This window comes from Chiloscyllium punctatum, chromosome 5 (genome assembly GCF_047496795.1).
Source record: "Chiloscyllium punctatum isolate Juve2018m chromosome 5, sChiPun1.3, whole genome shotgun sequence".
NCBI lineage: Eukaryota > Metazoa > Chordata > Chondrichthyes > Orectolobiformes > Hemiscylliidae > Chiloscyllium > Chiloscyllium punctatum.
In genome coordinates this window covers 141,870,241-141,892,289 of record NC_092743.1, presented here as the reverse complement: position 1 = coordinate 141,892,289, position 22,049 = coordinate 141,870,241, and the positions used below count along the sequence as shown (strand labels likewise).

Sequence of the window (22,049 nt, the reverse complement as noted above, 5' to 3'; positions counted from 1 at the left end):
CTTTGTTTGTGTGCCCAAATTGTGTCATAACACGCACCTAACACACTCAATGTGCTCGCATGGTGTGATAACATACACTCTGCATATTATGCAGTAATACATGTCCGGTGCACAGTTGGTGTGCCCACATGTGATAGTAGACACCCACAACTCTGGTGTGTCCAGATTGCCTAATAGCACACTCCCAGTGGTCTTTTGGTATGCCTACGTTGTGCGATGAATAATGTGTAAGAATGTACCCAATTGTCTTTCCTTTTGTGCATACTTGGTGCATCCAGCTGATTGTATTATGTATTGGTCACTATTGGTGTGAACTCAAGTGGTTAAACTGTTGTGGTTTGATGAAAAGTTTGATTTCCAGCTGTAGAGAGGCCTGTTTTAAAAGTTCTAAGATTTTCCACCGTATGAATGGTATGCAGAAGTAATTTGTTTGATCACTGGCTGGCACTGACTCACTGGCCAATTGATCTGATGGAATGGGGGCAAAATCTGAAGTTCAGACCATTTTCTAGCAGTGCATATGTCTTTTGAGAAAATTGTTGAATCTTGGAATACTAATAACTGAGCATTGGATTTCCAATCTTAAACTGCAGATTTGAACTTTGTAGTTAGGTTAATTGTTCACCCTCTCAGACCTTGGCTGCATTGATAGTTGATGTCTACACAAACTGTTTGACAAATTTATTCATTTATCCACAAAATGGAAGTCAGCTGTGTGCCCAGCAGTATAACATGGAAATAGCATGTCTTGTGCAGTGTAATCCAGTGTGAAATTGCTAACTAGGCACAGGTACATTTAACCACGTGCACTACTGCAAAATATCTTTTACTCAAACAATGCAGATTAATGTGATTTATGTACAACTATTTACTTCTGCCATTCTGTAACCAAGCAAGCACTCAATCAAACAACATACTTGCATAGTTCTTGTCTCGTTGCTTACCAATAAATACCAAAAAAAAGAAGTTCACATATATGTCATACTTTGTGCCCTTAGCAGTTAAATGTATTATAGTGACTTTATTTATAATTTGGTTAGAGTAGAAATACAATGGACACATTGGGATTCCCAATTATTCACGTGGCTATAATAGCTTATGTTTTAACTCTTGTATTCAACAATTTGCATGCCTCTTCAAAAAGAAATATGAAGAAATAAAGGATTTCACTAAAACCTAAATGGCTACAACTGATTTGACACCTGCATTAAATTTATTACTAACAGCTACTTTATTGATATGTGAATCAATTTATTTTCAAATTAACTGGACCCTCTGAAACAAACATTTGCATATTAATAAAGTAATATTACAATATGTTTTTATGATTATACAGCAGCTTTTTTTAACTTGCCATAAAGATAATGGAATAGAAAATGTTGCATTTTTGTGTACTTCCTGTCCATCACCTTTAAATGTCATACTTTCTCATGCAAAATTCCTAAAATGAGAAAAGGTAAAAGTCCGTGGCTCTAGATTAATCAGTGTATGAATTTATCCCATGATTACCTTAGCTTTTGTGAGTATACTTAGATAGGTAATGACTTATCTATTATATGTTATAATATTCTTGTTCTTTCACCAAATCATTTGACTTTCATTTAGCATTGCACCAGGGACTCTTCAATTTTTAATAAAAACAATGCAACTGTATTGGAACCATCAGATAGTTACAGATGAGAAACCAATTTTTAAAAAAATAAATGCTAATTAATGCTGGGAACTTTTAACCAGGAACTGAAATTGGTCATTATAGAGTCATAGAGATATACTGCATGGAATTGCCTGATCCTAGAACATAAGAGCTGCAGTAGACCATTCAGCAAGATTTTCTACCTTTCAGCATCATTCCCAAATCCCTTAAATGCCTTAACACCAAACAAATTATGAACTTCTGTCTTGAATGTGTTAAATAAATGAGCATCCATAGCTGTCCAACAGACAATTCTAGAGGTTTGCCACTGTAGTGTTAAATTTCTCCTTGTCTCAATCCTAAATAACTGAACCCCTTATTCTGAGGCAGTGATCAGATCAGAGTTCAGGGGTATCACTTTCTATTTTGTTTCATGTTGATGTCATATTTTTATAAACTGCAGTGACTGTAGATAAACCTAGTTTTTCAATGTCTCTTCTGTCATCAAACTTCTATACGGACATCTCATATTAGAGCAAAAGTGCAGAGAAACACTATTCTGCATTCTGCTCTCTTACCCTGCTGTACTTACATAAGTTATGATTTTTCGGGTTAGCATTCAAAGCAATACATTTCACTGTTTTGGTATATGTGACAATGAAAAATCAAATTAATCAATCAAATCCTCATGAAGTAATGCCCCTCATCCCTGAAACCAGTCTTGTGACCTTTGGTTGCCCACACCTCTAGAGCAAGTAAAGGAAACTGCATGTAGTATTCTAGGTATGGTATCCCTGATATCCTTCATAACTAATAATGGTTTTTACACTTTTATAATCCATTTGTAACAAAAGCTAACTTACTATTTGTCTATCTAATTGTTTAATGCACCTGCATAATAACTAACTTCTATTCGTGTAGAAAGTCACCCGATTTCCTCTGAATTCAATGTGTCCCCAGTTCTCCCGCCATCCAAAACCTCTTTCACTACATAATTGGATAACTTGTACTTTGCACTGTGTTCCATCAATCATATTTTTGCCCACTCTTAAGACCTGAATTTGTGTGTAATTAATTGATCTTATTGCCTCAAATGCGATTACTAATACAGCAGAATTGATTGTCATCAACAATATAACAATTCAGTTCTTCAAAAAGACAACTTTAACTTGAATGAGTAATGTCTCTGAAAAGCCAATTATATACAAAAAAATTGCATGTGCATATGTTATATTTCATATTTCACTAAGAATATTAAATTGCTTACACTTTTAAAGTTTCGCATTGCAATTTACACAGTTCACTGAACAAATACTTAAAATCTGACCTGAGGCTTTGTTTACCCATGCAGTTAGATTTATTTTGGCATTAATATTGCACCTTAACCAGCATATATTATATATTTCATAGTGGAATGTTTATACAATTGTAAAACAATACATCATCCTAATTTAGTGAGGTTTTTTGGGACAATTTCTCATTTGGCATTATTGGAAGGGTGAATGTTTATTTTGGACTATTAATGATTTGAGCTTTGATATGTCATATAATTATGATAGATATCTTTTGTATCCATATTACTGTTCTAAATTATTTGAGATCACCCTTTGAGATAATACCTTTCTTTGAAGAAAGATCGTGATCTGCTGTGCAAATACATAATGTTCTAGTTCGGCGTACTATGTATGTTCATACAGTATGTTCTGAAACTACATTTATAAGTTCATTAGCATTTCATGAGACACCTGTCTTTTTTCTAACATTGAATCTGATGCATCCTGTTACGCTATCCAATGTGAAATAAACTTTAAAAGTTAGATTTTCAAAGGTGACTACGTTATTTAAGAGACATTTTCTAATGGAATGTTTTCCATTACAGTTCAGAACGGTTCGATGCATCAAAAAGACACAGTGAATGATGATGATTTTGAACCTTATTTAACCAGCCAGACGAATCAGGTAATTAACATTTAATCTTCAAAATTATCTTCAAAATTCATTAAATTTTGGGTTTGTGTACATTACTTGGTTAAAATTGTAAATGTATTCATAATGGAAAGCTTTTATTTCCATGAATTTGTTCATGGTATTATCAAATGTATATGTGAAATTGCTGTACTAAATGCAGTGGTAAAACTAATTTTTTTTAGAAATATTTTCTTGTGTGAAAGTTACAGTAGTGAATAACAATCCAGTCAAAGAACAATTTGAAGGCAAATAATGTGGAAATAGTTGGGCTAGGTGCATAGCGTTTCTGGAACCAGTGTCATCAGAAATCAGTCAGCGAGCATCTGTATTAAAACACCAACAAACTCTGCTGCCTTCATGGTATCTTGAAGTCTGTCTCTTGCACCACTCCCTTTACTTTTCAGTGTTGCTGCTGAAATTGGGCTTGTTGGAGACAGCACACGTATTTTTAGGTACTTGCTATAATTGGCAATTAAATCACTTCAATACCAAGACATTTGACAAGTTAACACTTGTGCGTTTGAGAATACATCAAAAGAAAGCAGTTCCAAAGCACAAGTAACAATCCTCTGTTGCAAATTCCTTTTAGTGCCCTAAAGATAAAATATCTTGGGTGACATGCTGGACAGCAGTCTGTTGAGTCACCATTCAGGAAGAAGACAGGGAATTTGACGTAAAGGTTGACCAGAAAATTTTAAAAAGTCTCTAAAAACACAAGCTAACAGCAGTTATTTTATTTCCAGATCTTCATTTTAAACTTTGTCTTTTTTTTGATAAGGAAACAGTTAACATTTGTAAAATACTTGTGGGCAGTCTGATTTGAAAACACTTTTAATTCATTGAACTATTAAGTGCAGTTCCCACCTTAATCAGTTAACAAACTAGCTAAAAACATTTGCATTTAGCCATGTTCTATCCTTTATTTTTAATTTTAGGCGTTATGATGAACTTCTGGAGCAGGTATGATTTGGTCCAGAAGTAGGGACACTTCCATTGTCAACAAGAGCCCACAGCAAAGTCCTGTGCAGAGATATTGAAAGAATTGCCCTACTTCTCTTATGGTGAGAGGGGATATTTACAGCCACCCAAGCTGCAGATAGGTTTGTTTCTCCATGTGCTAACACCTGTAACAATGCACAATTTCCTTGGTACTGTGCTGAAGTTGAGCTGATCATAATCTGAAATTCTGCAGCTAAGCTTAAAATCGTTCAGAACCTTGCAAATCTAAAAAAGATAATAATATTCAAGGGGAGATCCATAGTCTGTCAGCAGATGTGGTGCATATGCGTGTACTTGGATGAAGTGATAAATCTGTGCATATATTATTGTTTGGACTATGGAAGCCTCTGACACTTGCCCTTGCAGTACTGGTGCATTTTCCGGCTTCTATTATGCACTGCAGTTGCCAGCCACCACTTAAATGGGTTGCTTGCAATAAATTAAAACTGGGTGTGCTCTTGGTCAAATCTTTGCTGGTTCAAGCCCTGTGTTGACATCCCATATCTTCAATGTTCTTGATATGTTAATTGTAAATACTATCTCTAACCCAGATGATTGTAAAATATTTATAGCATTGTTATAACACTGCCAGTTCTGGAACCCTATCCTGGTTTGTTTTGTTTTCCTTGAATAAAAGGATCTGGTCATCTCAGTTGCATCACACAGGATTTGTTACATTTGCTAACATGAGAAATAGTCTTCTCACTTGACTAAGTGGAATAAGTTATGAATTTCTGTGGGAAACTCCTGTATGGTGTATTATAAATGCAATTTTGTCGCTCCCTCCCTCAATCGCACCTGCATGTGCTTGCACTCAGTGTCCCTTCATTGAATTGGCTGATTCCTCCCTGCATTTTTAATACTATACATTTGCAGGCATGAAAGACTTGTCATTGATTATTGTTAACTGGATAATATTGGTGATAGGGAGTGGGCAACTTAATGTAAGAGCCCTATTTAGAATCAGGTCAGGTTCAACTTTTGAATGTACAGTTTGTTCCTTATCTGTCCAGATATAGGCTTCTGCAGCTACCTTTAAATGTCCCTAAGGATTTATCATCAACCCTCCCTCCAGCAATATTATCTGAAAATGCACCATCAGTTTCAGAATGTACCCTGATAGCACCCAGGTCTACTTGTCACCACATATGACTCTGTCATCCTCTCCAACTTCAATTGTTAAGACTATCAATGCTGCTTAAACATAAATTTCTCTCTACTTTAATAGGAGGAAGATGGAAGCCATTTGTTTGCTTCCTGTTACAAACTATCCCTCTTTCTGGCAACTGTCTGAGATGAACCAGACTGATCACAACTTCGGTGTCCCATTTAGTCACAAGATGAACCTCTGATCACACAGCGACAATATCACTAAGAGTGTCTAATTTTACCTACTCTGTCTTTGTCCTTGTTTCCTGCTATTGACATCATCTTTCATGCCTTTGTTATCTACAAACAAAACTGTCCAATGGGTTGCTATCCAATTTCTCATGTTTTATTCTCTGTACTCTCTTTCATCTCAAACTTTGCCCTGTCTCTCACCAGGTAATGTTTTTTATCATTCATGTACTCTGTTCTACAAACTCTACATCTCTTTTAAAATTGGTATTCTTGTTTTTAGATCTGTCCGACTGTACTCTTCCTTACCTCTTTGATCACATCTAGTTCTATGACCCTGTGAGATACCTCCACTTATCCAATTCTGGCCAGTTGAGAATCCTTGATTTTAATTTCGCTGTCATTGCTGGTTGCGTTTTCAACTGCTGAGACTCTAAGCCCTGCAATTCCCTCCATAAAAGTCTGTCTCTCTCTAAGAAACTCATTTTCAAACTTTGCCTTAATATTTCCTTACATAGTTTACATTCAAATTTTATTTGGCAACACTCCTAGCAAAGCTTTGGGATGTTTTATTATATTTTACCATATATATATAAAATATACACAAGTTGTTTATAATCACTCATCTGCTGCTTTCCAATCATCAGTAAAGCATTTGAAATAATTATCGATAGTGCTTAGTCTGGCTTCTGCAAGAATCAGTAGCTTCTGAGTTCCAATTTAGTCTTGATTCCTGTATTGAAGAGGAGCTGAGTGCCAGTGTGCACATGAGCGCAACAATTTAGAATTGTTTCCTGGGTACTGTTGGAAATAACCCAGGAGAACAATCTAGAAAGGTAATGTTCAAACTTTAGGATTTGGACTTTTTTCCAGACTGCTTTGCCTCTGGACTTTCAATGAGGTCCAGCTGTGGCCTTTATTTGAAATAATGGAGCAGGTCTCCACTGGCCTTTTCAAAGTGAAGATGCTTGGCTTGCGTTTATGGGATTGTTTGAGCTGTCCAGTCAAAGGGATTTCCTGACTCTGACCATGGTGGCAGGTGGGTTCTCAAGCTATGCAGGTTGCTTCTGATCCTGGTATATACAGCTGACTAGGAGGGGTAAAACATGTAGAGGAAGTTCATTGCATTTGCTAGACTGCATTGAATGAAGAAAATGACATATTAGAACATTTAACAGCAAATCTACCAGTGGGACATGATCTATTTCAGAAATGTTTAAAGTAAATCACTGCAGTAAATGACTTCCACTTATACCACCACTAAATGACACACACTTAATCTAACTCAAATTTCAGATGGATTATAGGCAAAGCCTAATGCTCCTCTGATTAGTCATTAGCAGTATTATATTAATAAAGTCACAAACCATTTGTAAAATGTTATTGCAGAAATGATTAGTTTGATTATTACCGTTTCCAAATATTATTCTGAATTCAATGATTCTAGCATTAACATTCAGTATGAATGACTAACACTAAAGATACAAGCTTAAAACATCACTTCAATAAAACATCAGTGAACAAAGAACAAAGAAAATTTACAGCCCAGGAACAGGCCCTTCGGCCCTCCAAGCCTGAGCTGATCCAAATCCACTGTCTAAACCTGTCGCCCACTTCCTAAGCATCTGTATCCCTCTGCTCTCCACATACTCATGCATCTGTCCAGACACATCTTAAATGAATCTACCGTGCTTGCCTCTACCACCTCTGCTGGCAACACCCTCTGTGTGAAGTATTTAGCGCATGTATCCCCCTTAAACTTTCCACCTCTCACCTTGAAAGCGTGACCTCTTGTTATTGAATCCTTCACCCTAGGAAAAATCCACCCCCTCTATACCCTTCAGGATTTTGTAGACCTCAGTCAGGTCCCCCGCTCAATCTTTTTTCTAATGAAAACAAACCTAACCTACTCAACCTCTTTCCATACCAGGCAACATCCTCCTAAACCTTCTCTGCACACTCTCCAAAGCGTCCATATCCTTTTGGTAATGAGGCGACCAGAGCTGTACACAGTATTCTGAATGCAGCCAAACGAATGTCTTGTACAATTTTAACATGACTTGCCAGCTCTTGTACTTATTAGCCCGTCCAATGACGACAAGCATACCATATGCCGCCTTGACCACTCAATCCACCTGTGCAGTAACCTTCAGGGTACAATGGACCTGCACTCCCAGATCTCTCTGCCCATCAACTTTTCCCAAGGCTCTTCAAAGATTTTGCCTAAGTTTGAAATCAAATGCTTTTATCCTATGCAGACTGAGGTTGTGAGATCCCCTATCTGAAGCCTCCACCTGGGTTGTATATCTGCAGTGACGCAGCTACAGAGGACCTAACATTTGCTGTACTGTCAACATGTGATCATTCATGATGTAACATCAAACTCTCAGGCATATGTCCAACTACAGTTAACCCAAAAGATTAATTGGGTACTGTGATGATTAATGTCTGTTCAAGTGAAATTCTGAAGGGCAGTAAGCACCTATAAAACAATTTTTCTTGGAAGTCAAAGCTTTGAGAGAGAAAGCTATCAAGAAAACATGATTTTTTTCCTTTTTATCTATTTTGGTCTCTGCAGAAGGTTGCCTTCTGAGATGTGTTTCTACAGATGCTATAAGCACCCCACTAAAGGGGCTATCTTTGTATGAACCTTAAGTAAGAATCAGAGTTCATTGAAGGGGATCAGCAGCAAGCCCAATCCTGATCTCTCCCATTGTCTACAATTCTGCTTCCACTCAAGACCACAGTTTTGGGTTTACACACTCAAGTGTTTAGTAAGTTTTGCATAGTCTTTTTAACAAGTCATTAATCCAAAGTTACACATTTATGGGATAATTCCAAGGATTTAAAACTTAAGGTAATGTGAATTTATAAATATTTTATGGTGATTTAATTGTGACTTTGATATCAGTAGTAAAAGTGGAAGAATTTAAGATGTAAAAGAATATTGTCAAAGTTGGGTAATTGGAAGAGTGAACACATTTCATGAAATTTTGTGCAGCCTTTTGGGAAAAATGTGGCATTTTTCTCAGTGTGACTCATTAGGAATAGGGAGATAAATTTGCATGAGGTAATCTTTAAATTAGGATCGCTGGTGCTCATTATGACGAATATATCATTATGGTTATCAAACTTACAGAAGCCTTGGACTTCCTTTTGTAAGAAATTACACACTAAAGGAAATGTGATCTTTTATATAAGTGTGTTAATGCTGGAAGCACAGTGTTGGTCAAGTAGCATCGTTGGGCGGAAGAGTTAATCTTTCAAGTACCCTCTCCATAGATATTGTCCAAATTGCTGAGTGTTTCCAGCATTTTGTAATTTCAGATGGAGATCATGCAGAATTCCTGGAAACCACTCTTGAAAATTCCCCCTCTGCTCTTTTTAAGCAAAACTATAATTAAGTTCAGCAGCACCAGGTGGGGTACTGTATGAAACGGTTAACAAAACTTACAAAAAATGAGCAGGAAATATTAAGTTAATATTCTCCAGGGTGATGATATGTAAAACCACTGTGATGCCCACTGGTCTGTGAAAGCCTCTATTGTGCCAGTAACACCGCATACTCCTTCACAATGGGCAACTGATCACAGGAGCACAAAAGAGGGGCAGACCAATCAGCACTATAACCCCTTCAACAACCTGTTGCCTGGACCTATTAATTGCCACTTTGACCAGGTCTAGGAACCTAAAGTAAGGCCCTTCGACCTGCCACTGTCTCAGATCATCTGCTGTTGAAATCCTCATCTAATATTTTTATCACCTCCAGACTTGATACAAACATTCTCCTGGGCTCCTGTTCTCCATACGCCATAAACCGAAACTCATCAAAAATGCTGCTATGAGTTTCGACACGATGCCAAGCACAACTGGCCCATCACTTCTAGTGCTTGTAGACTAACATTGGCACCTGGTCCCCCAATACCTCATTTACAATTCTCATGTGAAAATGCTTTAGTAGGCATGACTCTTTCTATTTCTGTGCTCTCTTGTATTCTTAATACCTTCTGATAAACCTTTACATCAACTACATTCCCCATTCCTTGCATATAATTAGTGCCATGTTTGCAACCACTATGCCCTATCCTTGAATTTCTTTCCTGAACCTAACTTATTTTCTGTTTTTCAAATAGTTTTTAAAGCCTATTGACTCCATCTCATTTTATATCCAGGTACATATCTGTGAAGTTTCTTCGAATGGTTTTATACATTAAAGGCTTTATATGTGCAAGTTCTTTTTGTTCAAAAATTAATTAATTGAATCTTTGTAGTGCAGAAGAGGCCTTTTGGCCCATCTAGTCTGCATCAATCCTTCAAAAAGCATCTCACCCACCCCCTGCATTTCCTATGGCTAATCCATCTAGCCTGCACAACCCTAACTCTATGGGCAATTTAGCATGGCCAACCCACCAAACCTGAGCGTCCTTAAACTCTGGGAGGAAACCAGAGCACCCTGGAGGAAACCCAAGCAGGCATAGGGAGAATGAGCAAACTCCATGCAGTCACCTGAGGCCTGAATTGAGTTTGGGTCCCTGGCGCTGTGTGGCTGCGGTGCTAACCATTGAGCCACCATACTGATCCTGGTTGTTCAGAATGAAAATTACAGGTTTAATGATGTGTTTAGCTCTGCTTTGTCATTAAATATATGCATACGGGCACAATAGCTTACCCTGACAGATAGAAACATTCAAAATCTTTAGTTTCTATTGAAAAGTAAATAACATTTTTTAATTCGATAAATTTACATTTTGGAGCTAACGATAGCTACTTTTTGGAACACTGTACTACTTTTATTGACTGTACATCTGTTTCAGTTTTGTTTGGTACTTTGCAGAATCATAATTCTGATTCTTCTCTTCCTCTACGCTGGCCCTAATTGTAAGTGCCTAGCATGATATCATAGATGCCAAGAGATTGCCTAATCAGATAAGCAAGTACAGATGAGTAATTATCAAAAATGATTGGATTGCAATGGGTGACAGACTGGCTGTACGTATAATGCAAATCACATCTACTCTAAAATGATTAGAATGCTAACACTTGTTAAAGTTTAATTCTGGCTATTGCACAACAAAAAGAAGTCTGAGTCGGAAACCTTAAACTTTCTGCATACAACAATCTCAACTACTGTTTGGTATGATTAGGAGATGCCGGTGTTGGACTGGGGTGTACAAATTTAAAAATCACACAACACCAGGTTATAGTCCAACAGGTTTAATTGGAAGCACTAGCTTTTGGAGCACCACTTCTTCAGGTGGTTATGTTTGGTACAATTCATACTGTTTGGTATGAATTGAAGCCTCCCTTGTCCATTCCAGCTATTTTCTTTTCTCATTAGAATTGGTTTTATTTTAGCTAATTTCACTGAGATCTGTTGGCTCCATGTTAACAGGAAGTGATGCAACCCTTACTCATCCATGCATGATTGACCAGACTCTGCTTTGTCTTTGATCTGTAGAAGTTGGCAAAGCAAACTGTTTAATGAAGTAAAACTGATAGTTACTGTTTTCAAAAATAATAAAGAGCAGTTCTACAGTTCCTACAAAATTAAACAAAATTACCATGCTGATTTTTCAAGAAGCTAAGCATTTTTTCATGTATGCTGTTGAGACCTATATTTGATGTAACTTAGAATGTCGTCTAAAAGATTTAGGTAGGCATTGTTTTAAGTCCTCTAGCCCACTTAAATAGTATACATTTTCTGACTGTGTTGTTCCATTTTCATTTCCCAAAAGTCTCTGAAAAAACTTGTTTATTGGTGGATGAATCCTGCTCCTATTTTGTATATTTGAACCTAGGCTGAGATCTTTGGAAAAACTATGCTGAATTATGTTTCTTCATTCATTAGATGCTGTTGTACAACTAGAAATGCCCTAGTTTTGACTTGAAAATGAAGATCAGTTAATCAATTAAATTAATTTCAAATGAGCCCAATGGAATGTCATACTCGATGTAATTTCATAGTTGGATGGCACTTGCTACATAATCCTAACCGTGCATAGAGTTACACTAACAGCCAATTTTAAGATTAAGTACTTGCTTGCACTTGCTATCAGCTACGTATACTCACATGCAGAGAAAGACGCTTTTCTGTCGTGAGAAAGAATGTGTTTGGGCATTGTGCCTCCTTATTGTGGTTCTGTTCGCCGAGCTGGGAATTTGTCTTGCAAACGTTTCGTTCCCTGTCTAGGTGACATCCTCAGTGCTTGGGAGCCTCCTGTGAAGTGCCTCTGTGCTGTTTTCTCCGGTATTTATAGTGGCCTGTCTCTGCCGCTTCCGGTTGTCAGTTCGAGCTGTCCATTGCAGTGGCCGGTATATTGGGTCCAGGTCGATGTGTTTGTTGATAGAGTCTGTGGATGAGTGCCATGCCTCTAGGAATTCCCTGGCTATTCTCTGTTTGGCTTGCCCTATAATGGTAGTGTTGTCCCAGTCGAATTCATGTTGCTTGTCGTCTGTGTGTGTGGCTACTAAGGATAGCTGGTCGTGTTGTTTCGTGGTTAGTTGGTGTTCGTGTATACGGATCGTTAACTGTCTTCCTGTTTGTCCTATGTAGTGTTTTGTGCAGTCCTTGCATGGGATTTTGTACACGACATTAGTTTTGCTCATGTTGGGTATCAGGTCCTTTGTTCTGGTGAGTTGTTGTCTGAGCGTGGCTGTTTGGTTTGTGTGCTGTTATGAGTCCTAGTGGTCGCAGTAGTCTGGATGTCAGTTCATTCTGGCTGCCTCCTAGATTGTACCAAAGTGTAGGTGGTGATAGTTCCATAGTGGACTCTCGATGGCAAAGCCTTAAAGAATCAGTCAATGACAAAAACGAAATAGACTGGTTAAAAGCCATTATGTCAAGGTGTTAATTATCTGTTTTCCATACAGTAGGGTATTTAAGGTGGAGGCTAACTTAATTTAGTTTGGGACTGGTGAAGAATCTGTATGAACTAAGGCCCTGCAAAAAAGCTTTGTTGATACCTTTCTTCAGACCGAAACATGTTAAAATTAAATCTTAGTGTGAAGTGTTTCAAGCTCTGGCAGAATCTTATTTCTCATGGTTTCAGAGACTGCACAGTTCTGCAGGAAGTACTTCAAAAGCAGTTTCCTGGTCTTGAAATCTGACTTAAAATGTAAACTTTTTATATGTCAATGGGGAAAACAAAGGAGGAACAAATGGGGCAATGAGTAAAATTGCTGCCCTTTGCATTCTAATTTATGACTTTTCAGAATGTAGTGCTAAGCTACGTAGACCAAGAAAGCCCTTCGGTTTGTCTCTTGACTTCAGCTAATGCAGTAGTGAAAATGAAGAGTTACATCTAGCTCCTAAATTAGGAACACAGAGGAACCTTGATTATCCGGCATTTGATTATCTGAATATCAGATTTTCCGGCAAGATCGCAAGGTCCCAATGCTTGGCTGAACAATGTTCTAAGGTATTCGATTCACCAAACAAAGTACTCCCCACCCATATCCTTTGGATAATGGAGATTCCTCTGTAGATAAAATTAACCCGTGGTTCAGTTTTGAATGCAAGCCACTAATGGCTACTGGAAAATCTGCATCTGGGGATGTAACTTCTGATTGCTTCATTTTGATTGATGTTCATTGTCTTTATCTCTGAAGAATGGCTAGTTGGACACATTGAAACGTTTACTAAGGGTTTCCAAATACCTGCCGTGCAAAAAAATGCAGAGTTTAATTTCAATTTTCAGTTTTGGAAGTACAAACTTATGCTATTTGTAATTATACTAGAAATAAGGCAACTTAATTTTTGTTGTTAGGTTGGAGCAATTTTACTGAGTGAATTGAATTCCCAGGGTATCATTAAGTCTCAAAAATAAATGTTTGATGTATAGAATAACTGTTTCTTGCTTTTGTACTTTTTTTGAATTAACTATTGAAAGAGTTTAGGATTATAATATAAACCGAATATACAACTATAAAGTGAGTTGAGTCATATCATTGCTTTTCCTACAGCTGATAATTTAATATGGCCTGATAGTTGAACGTCTGCCAAATAATTGAGTGTTTTTATTGATGGCTTTGTATTAAATTTGCTGTGACAACAAACACTACTGAGATTGTTTAATGTGCATTCAAGTTGCTTAGCTTCTTGCCATTCACTTGAAAGCAAAGATTTCATTACCTTGGAAGTAAATTTGTGTTGTGTCTGAGTGAGAATAAATTAGTCTGCTCCATTGTGTAAAGAAGCTTTCCCACATGAAGGCAAAAGCTTTGAATTAAATTAATTTAATTTAATTTAAAATTAAACTCAACCTCTTAATTGGCGATTGGAGCTGCTTAACGTCAACCACTCTCACTTTGGAAGGCACAAGAGTTGCACCTTCTGACTTCAAAAGAAGTGCAGCATTTAATCACCTTAAGCTGTGTAGCCATGTTAAATTGTGTTGGCTCAGTGGTTAGTACTACTGCCTCACAGTGCCAGGGACCTGGGTTCAATTCCAGTCTCAGGAGTGTTCTGGCTTTCTCCCACAATGCAAAAATGTGCAGATTAGAAGATAGAATCCCTACAGTGTGGAAACAGTCTATGTGGCCCATCAAGTCCACACCAACCTCCAAAGAGCATTCCACCCACACCTGAGCCCCTATCCTATCCCTAAAGCTTGCACTTCCCGTGGCTAATCTACCTAGCTTGCACATCCCTGGAGATTATGGGTAATTTAGCATGGCCAATCCACCTAACCTGCACATTTTTGGACTGTGGGAGGAAACTAGAACACCGGAAGAAACCCACACAGACATGGAGAATGTGCAAACTCTGCAAAGCCAGTCACCTGGGCTGGAATCGAACTGGGGTCCCTGGTGCTGAGAGGCAGCAGTGCTAACCACTGAGCCACCGTGCCATCCAGGTTAGATGAATTAGTTAAGCTAAACTTTTCCCGAATGTGCAAGCTTGTTAGGTTAATGATGGTACATGTGGGGTTACATGGATAGGGTGGGTAGGGGGTGGGGTCAGTGCAAACCTGGTGGGCCAAATGTCCTCTATTTGCATTGTAAAAGTTCTATTTTGCATCTTTTAATTGCTTACATATTTCGAAAACTGTCTGCTGTGTTTTGCTTTACAGAACATGTGGTCTTAATAAGAAAGTACGTAGTCTTTGTCTGTATGTTTATAGCTTTAACTTTGCTTTATTTCTTGCAGAGCAACAGCTACCCACCAATGTCCGATCCTTACATGCCCAGTTATTATGCCCCTTCCATTGGATTTCCTTATTCACTTGGTGAAGCTCCCTGGTCAACAGGGGGAGATCCTCCAATGCCATACTTAACAACGTATGGACAGATGAGCAATGGTGAGCATCACTTTATACCAGACGGTGTATTTAGTCAGCCTGGGGCCTTGGGGAGTACCCCACCATTTTTGAATCAACATGGATTTAACTTTTTTCCTGGGAATGCAGACTTTTCTACTTGGGGAGCAAGTGGATCTCAAGGACAGTCAACCCAAAGTTCTGCATACAGTAACAGCTATGGATACCCACCTAGTTCTCTTGGAAGAGCCATAGCTGATGGACAGGCTGGATTTGGCAATGATTCTTTGAGCAAGGTGCCTGGCATAAATAGCATTGAACAAGGCATGACTGGACTGAAGATCGGAGGAGATATGACAACAGCTGTCACTAAAACTGTAGGTTCTGCTCTTAGTAGTACAGGTATGTGCAGTAGCATTGTTGCTAATAGCACCCCAGCAACGAGCACTTCAGCACCCAAGCCTACATCATGGGCTGCTATTGCGAGGAAACCAGCAAAGCCTCAGCCAAAATTAAAGCCTAAGACTAACATGGGACTAGGTGGACCTGCAGTACCACCACCGCCTATAAAACACAATATGAATATTGGAACTTGGGAAGACAAAGGCAATGTGCCCAAAGTCCCATCTGTACAGCAAGTTATGCCTCCTCCAGTTGTTGTTCAGCAGCATCAGCTTCCCCAGCAACCAATTGCTATTCAGACCCATCCAACAAATCAGCAACAACCACAGAATCCAGGACCTCAACCATCACAGTCTCAAGGTCAGCAGCAGCCACAAAATCGTTGGGTGGCTCCTCGCAATCGGGGAGCTAGCTTTAATCAGACCAGTGGAGCAAGTAGTGAGAGTTTTGTGTTGGGTATAGCGTCATTAAGCACTTCACCATCAGGAGGAGAAGTACATCCTGTATTGGAAAAATTAAAGGGCTTACATAATTACAACCCCAAAGATTTTGACTGGAGTCTGAAGACAGGTCGAGTATTTATAATTAAAAGCTACTCTGAGGACGATATACACCGTTCTATCAAATACTCTATTTGGTGCAGTACTGAACATGGTAATAAACGTTTGGATGCTGCTTTTCGCTCCTTGAATGGTAAAGGACCACTCTATTTACTCTTTAGTGTAAATGGGAGTGGACATTTTTGTGGAGTGGCTGAGATGAAGTCAGCAGTGGACTATAATGCTTTTGCTGGAGTTTGGTCACAAGATAAATGGAAGGGCAAGTTTGAAGTTAAGTGGATCTTTGTGAAAGATGTACCCAATAACCAGCTTCGGCATATTCGATTGGAAAACAATGATAACAAACCAGTTACCAATTCAAGGGACACACAGGAGGTGCCCCTGGAAAAAGCCAAGCAAGTGCTTAAAATAATTGCTACTTACAAGCATACCACTTCAATCTTTGATGACTTTGCACATTATGAAAAGCGTCAAGAGGAGGAGGAAGCCATACGTAGAGTAAGTATAAAATAAATGTTGAAATTGATGTTTAGTCTGCGGCTTTGTCAGCTTTGTATGAGTATTGTTGTTCAATTTCTTTGAATCTATTATTTAGCGCATGTGTATGTAGGGGATGAAATATATATCTATTTATCTCCCATAATCTCTCAATTTATAAACAACCTATCTAATAAATAATTGTCAATGCAAGTCAGAAATCTGTGTTGAACAATAAACTGTGTTTTTTTTTATTAGATTCCCTGCAGTGTTGAAACGGGCACTTTGGCCCAACAAGTCCACACCGACCCTCCATAGACTAACCCACCCAGACCCATTCCCTTCCTTTCCCTATCCTGGACTATTGCACCTAACACTCTGGACAATTTAGCATGGCCAATTCACCTGACCTGCATGTCTTTGGACTGTGGGAAGAAACCGGAGCACCCGGAGGAAACCCACACAGACACAAGGAGAATGTGCAAATTCCACACATAGTCTTCTGAGGTGGGAATCGAACCTGGGTCCCTGGTGCGGTCAGGCAGCAGTGCTAACCACTGTGCCGCCCTGATATTGCCGATTCTCAGATACAGATCTGAGACCTTTAGAACACCTGAGAATCCAGATTATGGTGTTTATCTTCAGAGTTAAACATTTCAGCATATTGTTTCAAATTTAACACTTAAAGATTTTATGTAGATGCCACCAATTTGAATGACCTTTAAGTGCAACTGGGTATTATTATTTCTAGAATCGGTTATATTTGCTTATTTGAGTAGTCATCAAAAGAAACAATTCCGAGGACTACTGAGCATATGGTTTTCCAGTCATCTCTAAATGGTATCACCTGGGAGATTTTAGTACATTGCTGCATTTAGCCTGAGGAATGGTATTTCTAATGTAAAATGTGTTTCTTTTAAATTGATCATTTGTGATACACGTATAATTTGTTGCACGCAATGAGTTTGCTGTGGCAACCACTCAGAATTGATAAATATTGTTGGCACTTTGGAACAGTGAAAGACAATAGAAATCATGGGAAATTTTACAGTTAGAGGAGCAAAATTCCTTTTTTGCAGTCATGATTGGATATGATATATAATGTAGCATTTCTTCTAGTGTTTTAGAGAAAGGACTAATGGAACAAGTAGAGGAAACATTAGTCAAAGTTTGTGAAGGTAATGTGATATTCTGGTGTTGACAGACACTGTACCTGGGAGAGGAAGCAGCGAGCAGAAAGAGTTAGTAGGAAGATTTTTGGGGTTGGTTGGCTTCAGACTGGCCAGCAGGTTTTTAATGTAAATATTGCATGTAAGGAATATATTACAGATTTATTATACATTTCAGAAGAAGTAATTTTCATTTACAACAATATACTTTCTAAGCAGCACATTAGGATTTCTAAAAGAAGGATAACTGTACTAAAAACATGGCTGGAATAGAAAAGTCACAGGTGCTGTGAGAAAGGAAATTAGACAGTATAAGAAGAGACTAGCAACTAAAATAAAACTGAATGCAAAGCCTTCTCAGGTATGCAAATGGAAATGTAGTAAGATTATGTACCAAAACAGGGATCCATACATGGGAAGCAGAGGACATGACTAAAATAGAATTTTGTGCTTGTCCTTAACAGGAAAAGAATGCTGCTGATGCATAGTGTGAGAAAAAGTAGGTGATAAATTGGATTGGCGAAAAGTTTTTTTGAGAGAGAATTAACGTGGTTAGCTGTAATAAAGGTTGTAGAGTCATCCAGACCGGATAGGATGCACCTAAGAATGTGGAGGAAAGTGGGGTGGAAATTGAGTGTTACAGTTCTTGTAGAGACCAATGACTTTTAATAAAGAGGTATGTGCTTCCCAGACACAAGTTGAAAAGAATCGCATGGCTAGTCCGAGGATGGGTGTGTTGTCCCAGTCAAAGTGGTGTCCTTCCTGATCCTTCCTAGCCACAAAACGACATGACCCTCTCTCACTAGTATCCTTATGTACAGAGAAGGAAGGACACCACTTCGACTGGGATGACACATTCATCCTAAGACAAGCCAAACGCAGACGCATGAGAATTCCTAGAAGCGTGGCATTCCAACCGGAACGCTATCAAGAAACACATTTGACTTGGATCCCATTTACCACCCCCGAGAGAAAGAACAAGAAATGACATCACCACAAGGTATGACATCACCAATCCAAGGAACCTCAAACATAAAAATAGAAAGCAGGAAACACCAGCAGTGCTGCATCCAGAGGCTCACTGAAGATGTTACCTATTATGGTGATGAAACGTCTGAAAATGAGCCTTCCAGTTCAAACAAACCTACCTCCAGAAATTGTTTCACAAACTTGATTGAATTTTTTTGAAGAAGTAACAAAGAGCACTGAGGGCAAAGCAGTGGACGTGATCGATGTGGGCTTCAGTAAGGCGTTCAACAAGGTTCCTCATGGGAGACTGGTTAGACCTCATGGAATACAGGGAGAATGAGCTACTTGGATACAGAACTGGCTTGAAGGTAGAAGGCAGAATGTGGTGGTGGAGGGTTGTTTTTCAGACTGGAGGCCTGTGACTAGTGGAGTGCCACCAGGATTGGTGCTGGGTCGACTACTTTTCATCATTTATATATAAATTATTTGGATGTGAACATAGCTGGTATAGTTAGTAAGTTTGCAGATGACACCAAAATTGGCGGTATTGTGGACAGTGAAGAAGGTTACCTCTGATTACTATGGGCCAACGGACTGAGCAGTGGCAGATGGAATTTATTTTAGATAAATGCAAGGTGCTGCATTTTGGGAAAGCAAATCTTAGCAGGACTTATACACTTAATGGTAAGGTCCTGGGGAGTGTTACTGAATAAAGAAACCTTGGAGTGCAGGTTCATAGCTCCTTGAAAGTGGAGTCGTAGATAGATAGGATCGTAAAGAAGGCGTCCTTCATAGGTCAGAGCATTGAGCATAGGAGTTGGGAGGTCATGTTGTGGCTGTACAGGACATTGGTTGGGCCATTTTTGGAATTTTGTGTGCAGTTCTGGTCTCTTTCCTATCTGAAGGATGTTATGAAACTGGAAAGGGTTCAGAAGAGATTTACAAGGATATTTCCAGGGTTGGAGGATTTGAGCTGTAGGGGGTGTCTGAACATGCTGGGGCTGTTTTCCCTGGAGCATCAGAGGCTGAGGGGTGACCTTCTAGAGGTTTATAAATTCATGAGGGGCATGGATACGATAAATAGGCAAAGTCTTTTCCCTGGGGTGGGGAGTCCAGAACTAGAAGGCATAGGTTCAGGATGAGAGGGGAAAGATATAAAAGAGACCAAAGGGGCAATCTTTTCACGCAGTGTGTGATGCATATATGGAATGAGCTGCCAGAGGAAGTGGTGGAGGCTGGTATAAATACAATATTTTAAAAGGCATATGGATGGGTATATGAATCGGAATGGTTTGGAGGGATATTTGCCAAGTGCTTGCTAATAACAGGAGATTAATTTCTGATATCTGGTCAGCACAGACAAGTTGGACCAACAGGTCTGTTTCCATGATGTATGACACTCTAATCAACTTGTAAGTCCTCTGAGCTTCAAATTTCCAAAGCCTTTCCTCATTTAGAAAGTACTTAGTACCTCTATTCTTCTGACCAAAGTGCATAACATTTTCCTGCATTGTGTTCCATCTGCTACTTTGACCACTTTTCTAGCCTGTCAAACGTTCTTCTACCATCTCCTCATGTTCTCAACATACCTATCCTTCCAACTATCTTTGTGCCACCTGCAAACGTAGCAATAGTGCCCTTAGTCCGTTTGCGCAGATCGTTTTTTTTAGATTAGATTCCCTGCAGTATGGAAACAGGCCCTTCGGCCCAACAAGTCCACACTAACTGGTAAGCAACCTTCCACCCCTCCCATTCTCCACCCTTATATTTACTTCTGACTTGGCAATTTAGCATGGCCAATTCATCTGACCTGCACATGCTTAGATTGTGGGAGGAAACTGGAGACCCAGAGGAAACCCTCACAGGGCGAATGTGCAAGCTCCACTCAGATGGTCGCCTGATGCTGTGTCTCTGGCATTGAGAGGTAGCGGTGCTAACCACTGAGTCACTGTGCTGCAACGATGTTTAATGTGAACAGTTGTAGTTTGAACACTGACCCTGACGGAACTCCATTTGTTGCTGGCTACCTTCCTGAAAGAAATCCCTTTATCCCCACTCTCTGCCTTGTGACAGTCAGTCAGTCCTCTGTCCATGCCAGTGCTTTGCCCGTAACACGTTGGCTCTTATTTAATAACCTCCTGTTTGGCACCTTGTCACAAGAACTTCTGGATATCCAAATAGATCATGTTACGGGCTTTCTGTTGTCTACCCTTCTTGTCACCACCTCAAAGAATTCCAACGAATTTGTCAGACATAACTTCTTGATGAAACCATGCCAACACACAGCTTACCCCATGCACTACCAAGTATTTTGCAAACCATCCTTAATGGAGTTGAAAATCTTACCAACGACTGAATTCAGGCTATCCTGCCTATAATTCCCAATCTTCTGCTTCCCTCCCTTCTTAAACAGTGTTATATTAGCCATTTTCCAGTGCTTTGGCACCCCCCCCCCCGACTCCAGTGATTCCTAAAGGAGCACCACAAATGCTTCCACAATCTCCTCAGCTATCTCTCCACTGGACGTTCTGGTCTTCTCCTGCAGCTCAAAAATGTGCAGGTTAGGTGGATTCGCCATGCTAAATGGCCAGTGTCCGGGGCATGTGCGACTAGGTGGGTTGATAGAACATAGAACAAACAGAACTGTGCAGCACAGTACAGGCCCTTTGGCCCTTGTGTGATGCCGGCCTTTTATCCTGCTCTAAGATCAGACTAACCGACATACCTTTCCTGTACTATCTTCCAAGAGTCGCTTAAATGTTCTTTATGTATCTGACTCAACTGCCACTGGTGGCAGTGCTTTCCACGCACCCACCACTCCCTGTGTAAAGAAACTATCTCTGACATCTCCCCTAAACTTTCCCCAAATTACCTTAAAATTATGCCACCTCGTGATAGACATTTCCACCATGGGCAAAAGTCTCTGGCTATCCACTCTATCTATGGTTCTCATCATCTTTGGGGCGGCACGGTGGCTCAGTGGTTCGCACTGCTGCCCCATAGCGCCAGGGACCCGGGTTCAATTTCTGCTTCGGGCCCCTGTCTCTGTGGAGTTTGCACATTCTCCCCTTGTCATCTTGGGTTTCCTCTGGGTGTCCTGGTTCCTCCCATGGTCCAAAGGTGTGCAGGTCAGATGAATTGGCCATGCTAAATTGCCCATAGTGTTAGGTGCATTAGTCAGGGGTAAATATATGGTAGGGGAATGGGCCTGGTTGGATTACTTGTTGGAGGATCATTGTGGACTTGTTGGGCCAAATGGCCTATTTCCAATCTAAGA

The 22,049-nt window shown here is 39.5% G+C and overlaps 1 protein-coding gene across 2 annotated transcripts in view; it reads left to right on the top strand.

Annotated features, from left to right (window-relative positions):
* Positions 1-22,049, top strand: part of ythdf3 (YTH N6-methyladenosine RNA binding protein F3) — a 40,504-nt gene that overhangs the window by 2,378 nt on the left and 16,077 nt on the right. For both annotated transcript variants that reach the window (XM_072571542.1, XM_072571541.1), the window contains 2 exons: positions 3,513-3,592; positions 15,087-16,655. In XM_072571542.1, the coding sequence (XP_072427643.1) occupies positions 3,513-3,592; positions 15,087-16,655 (1,649 nt within the window). The remainder of the gene's footprint in view (positions 1-3,512; positions 3,593-15,086; positions 16,656-22,049) is intronic.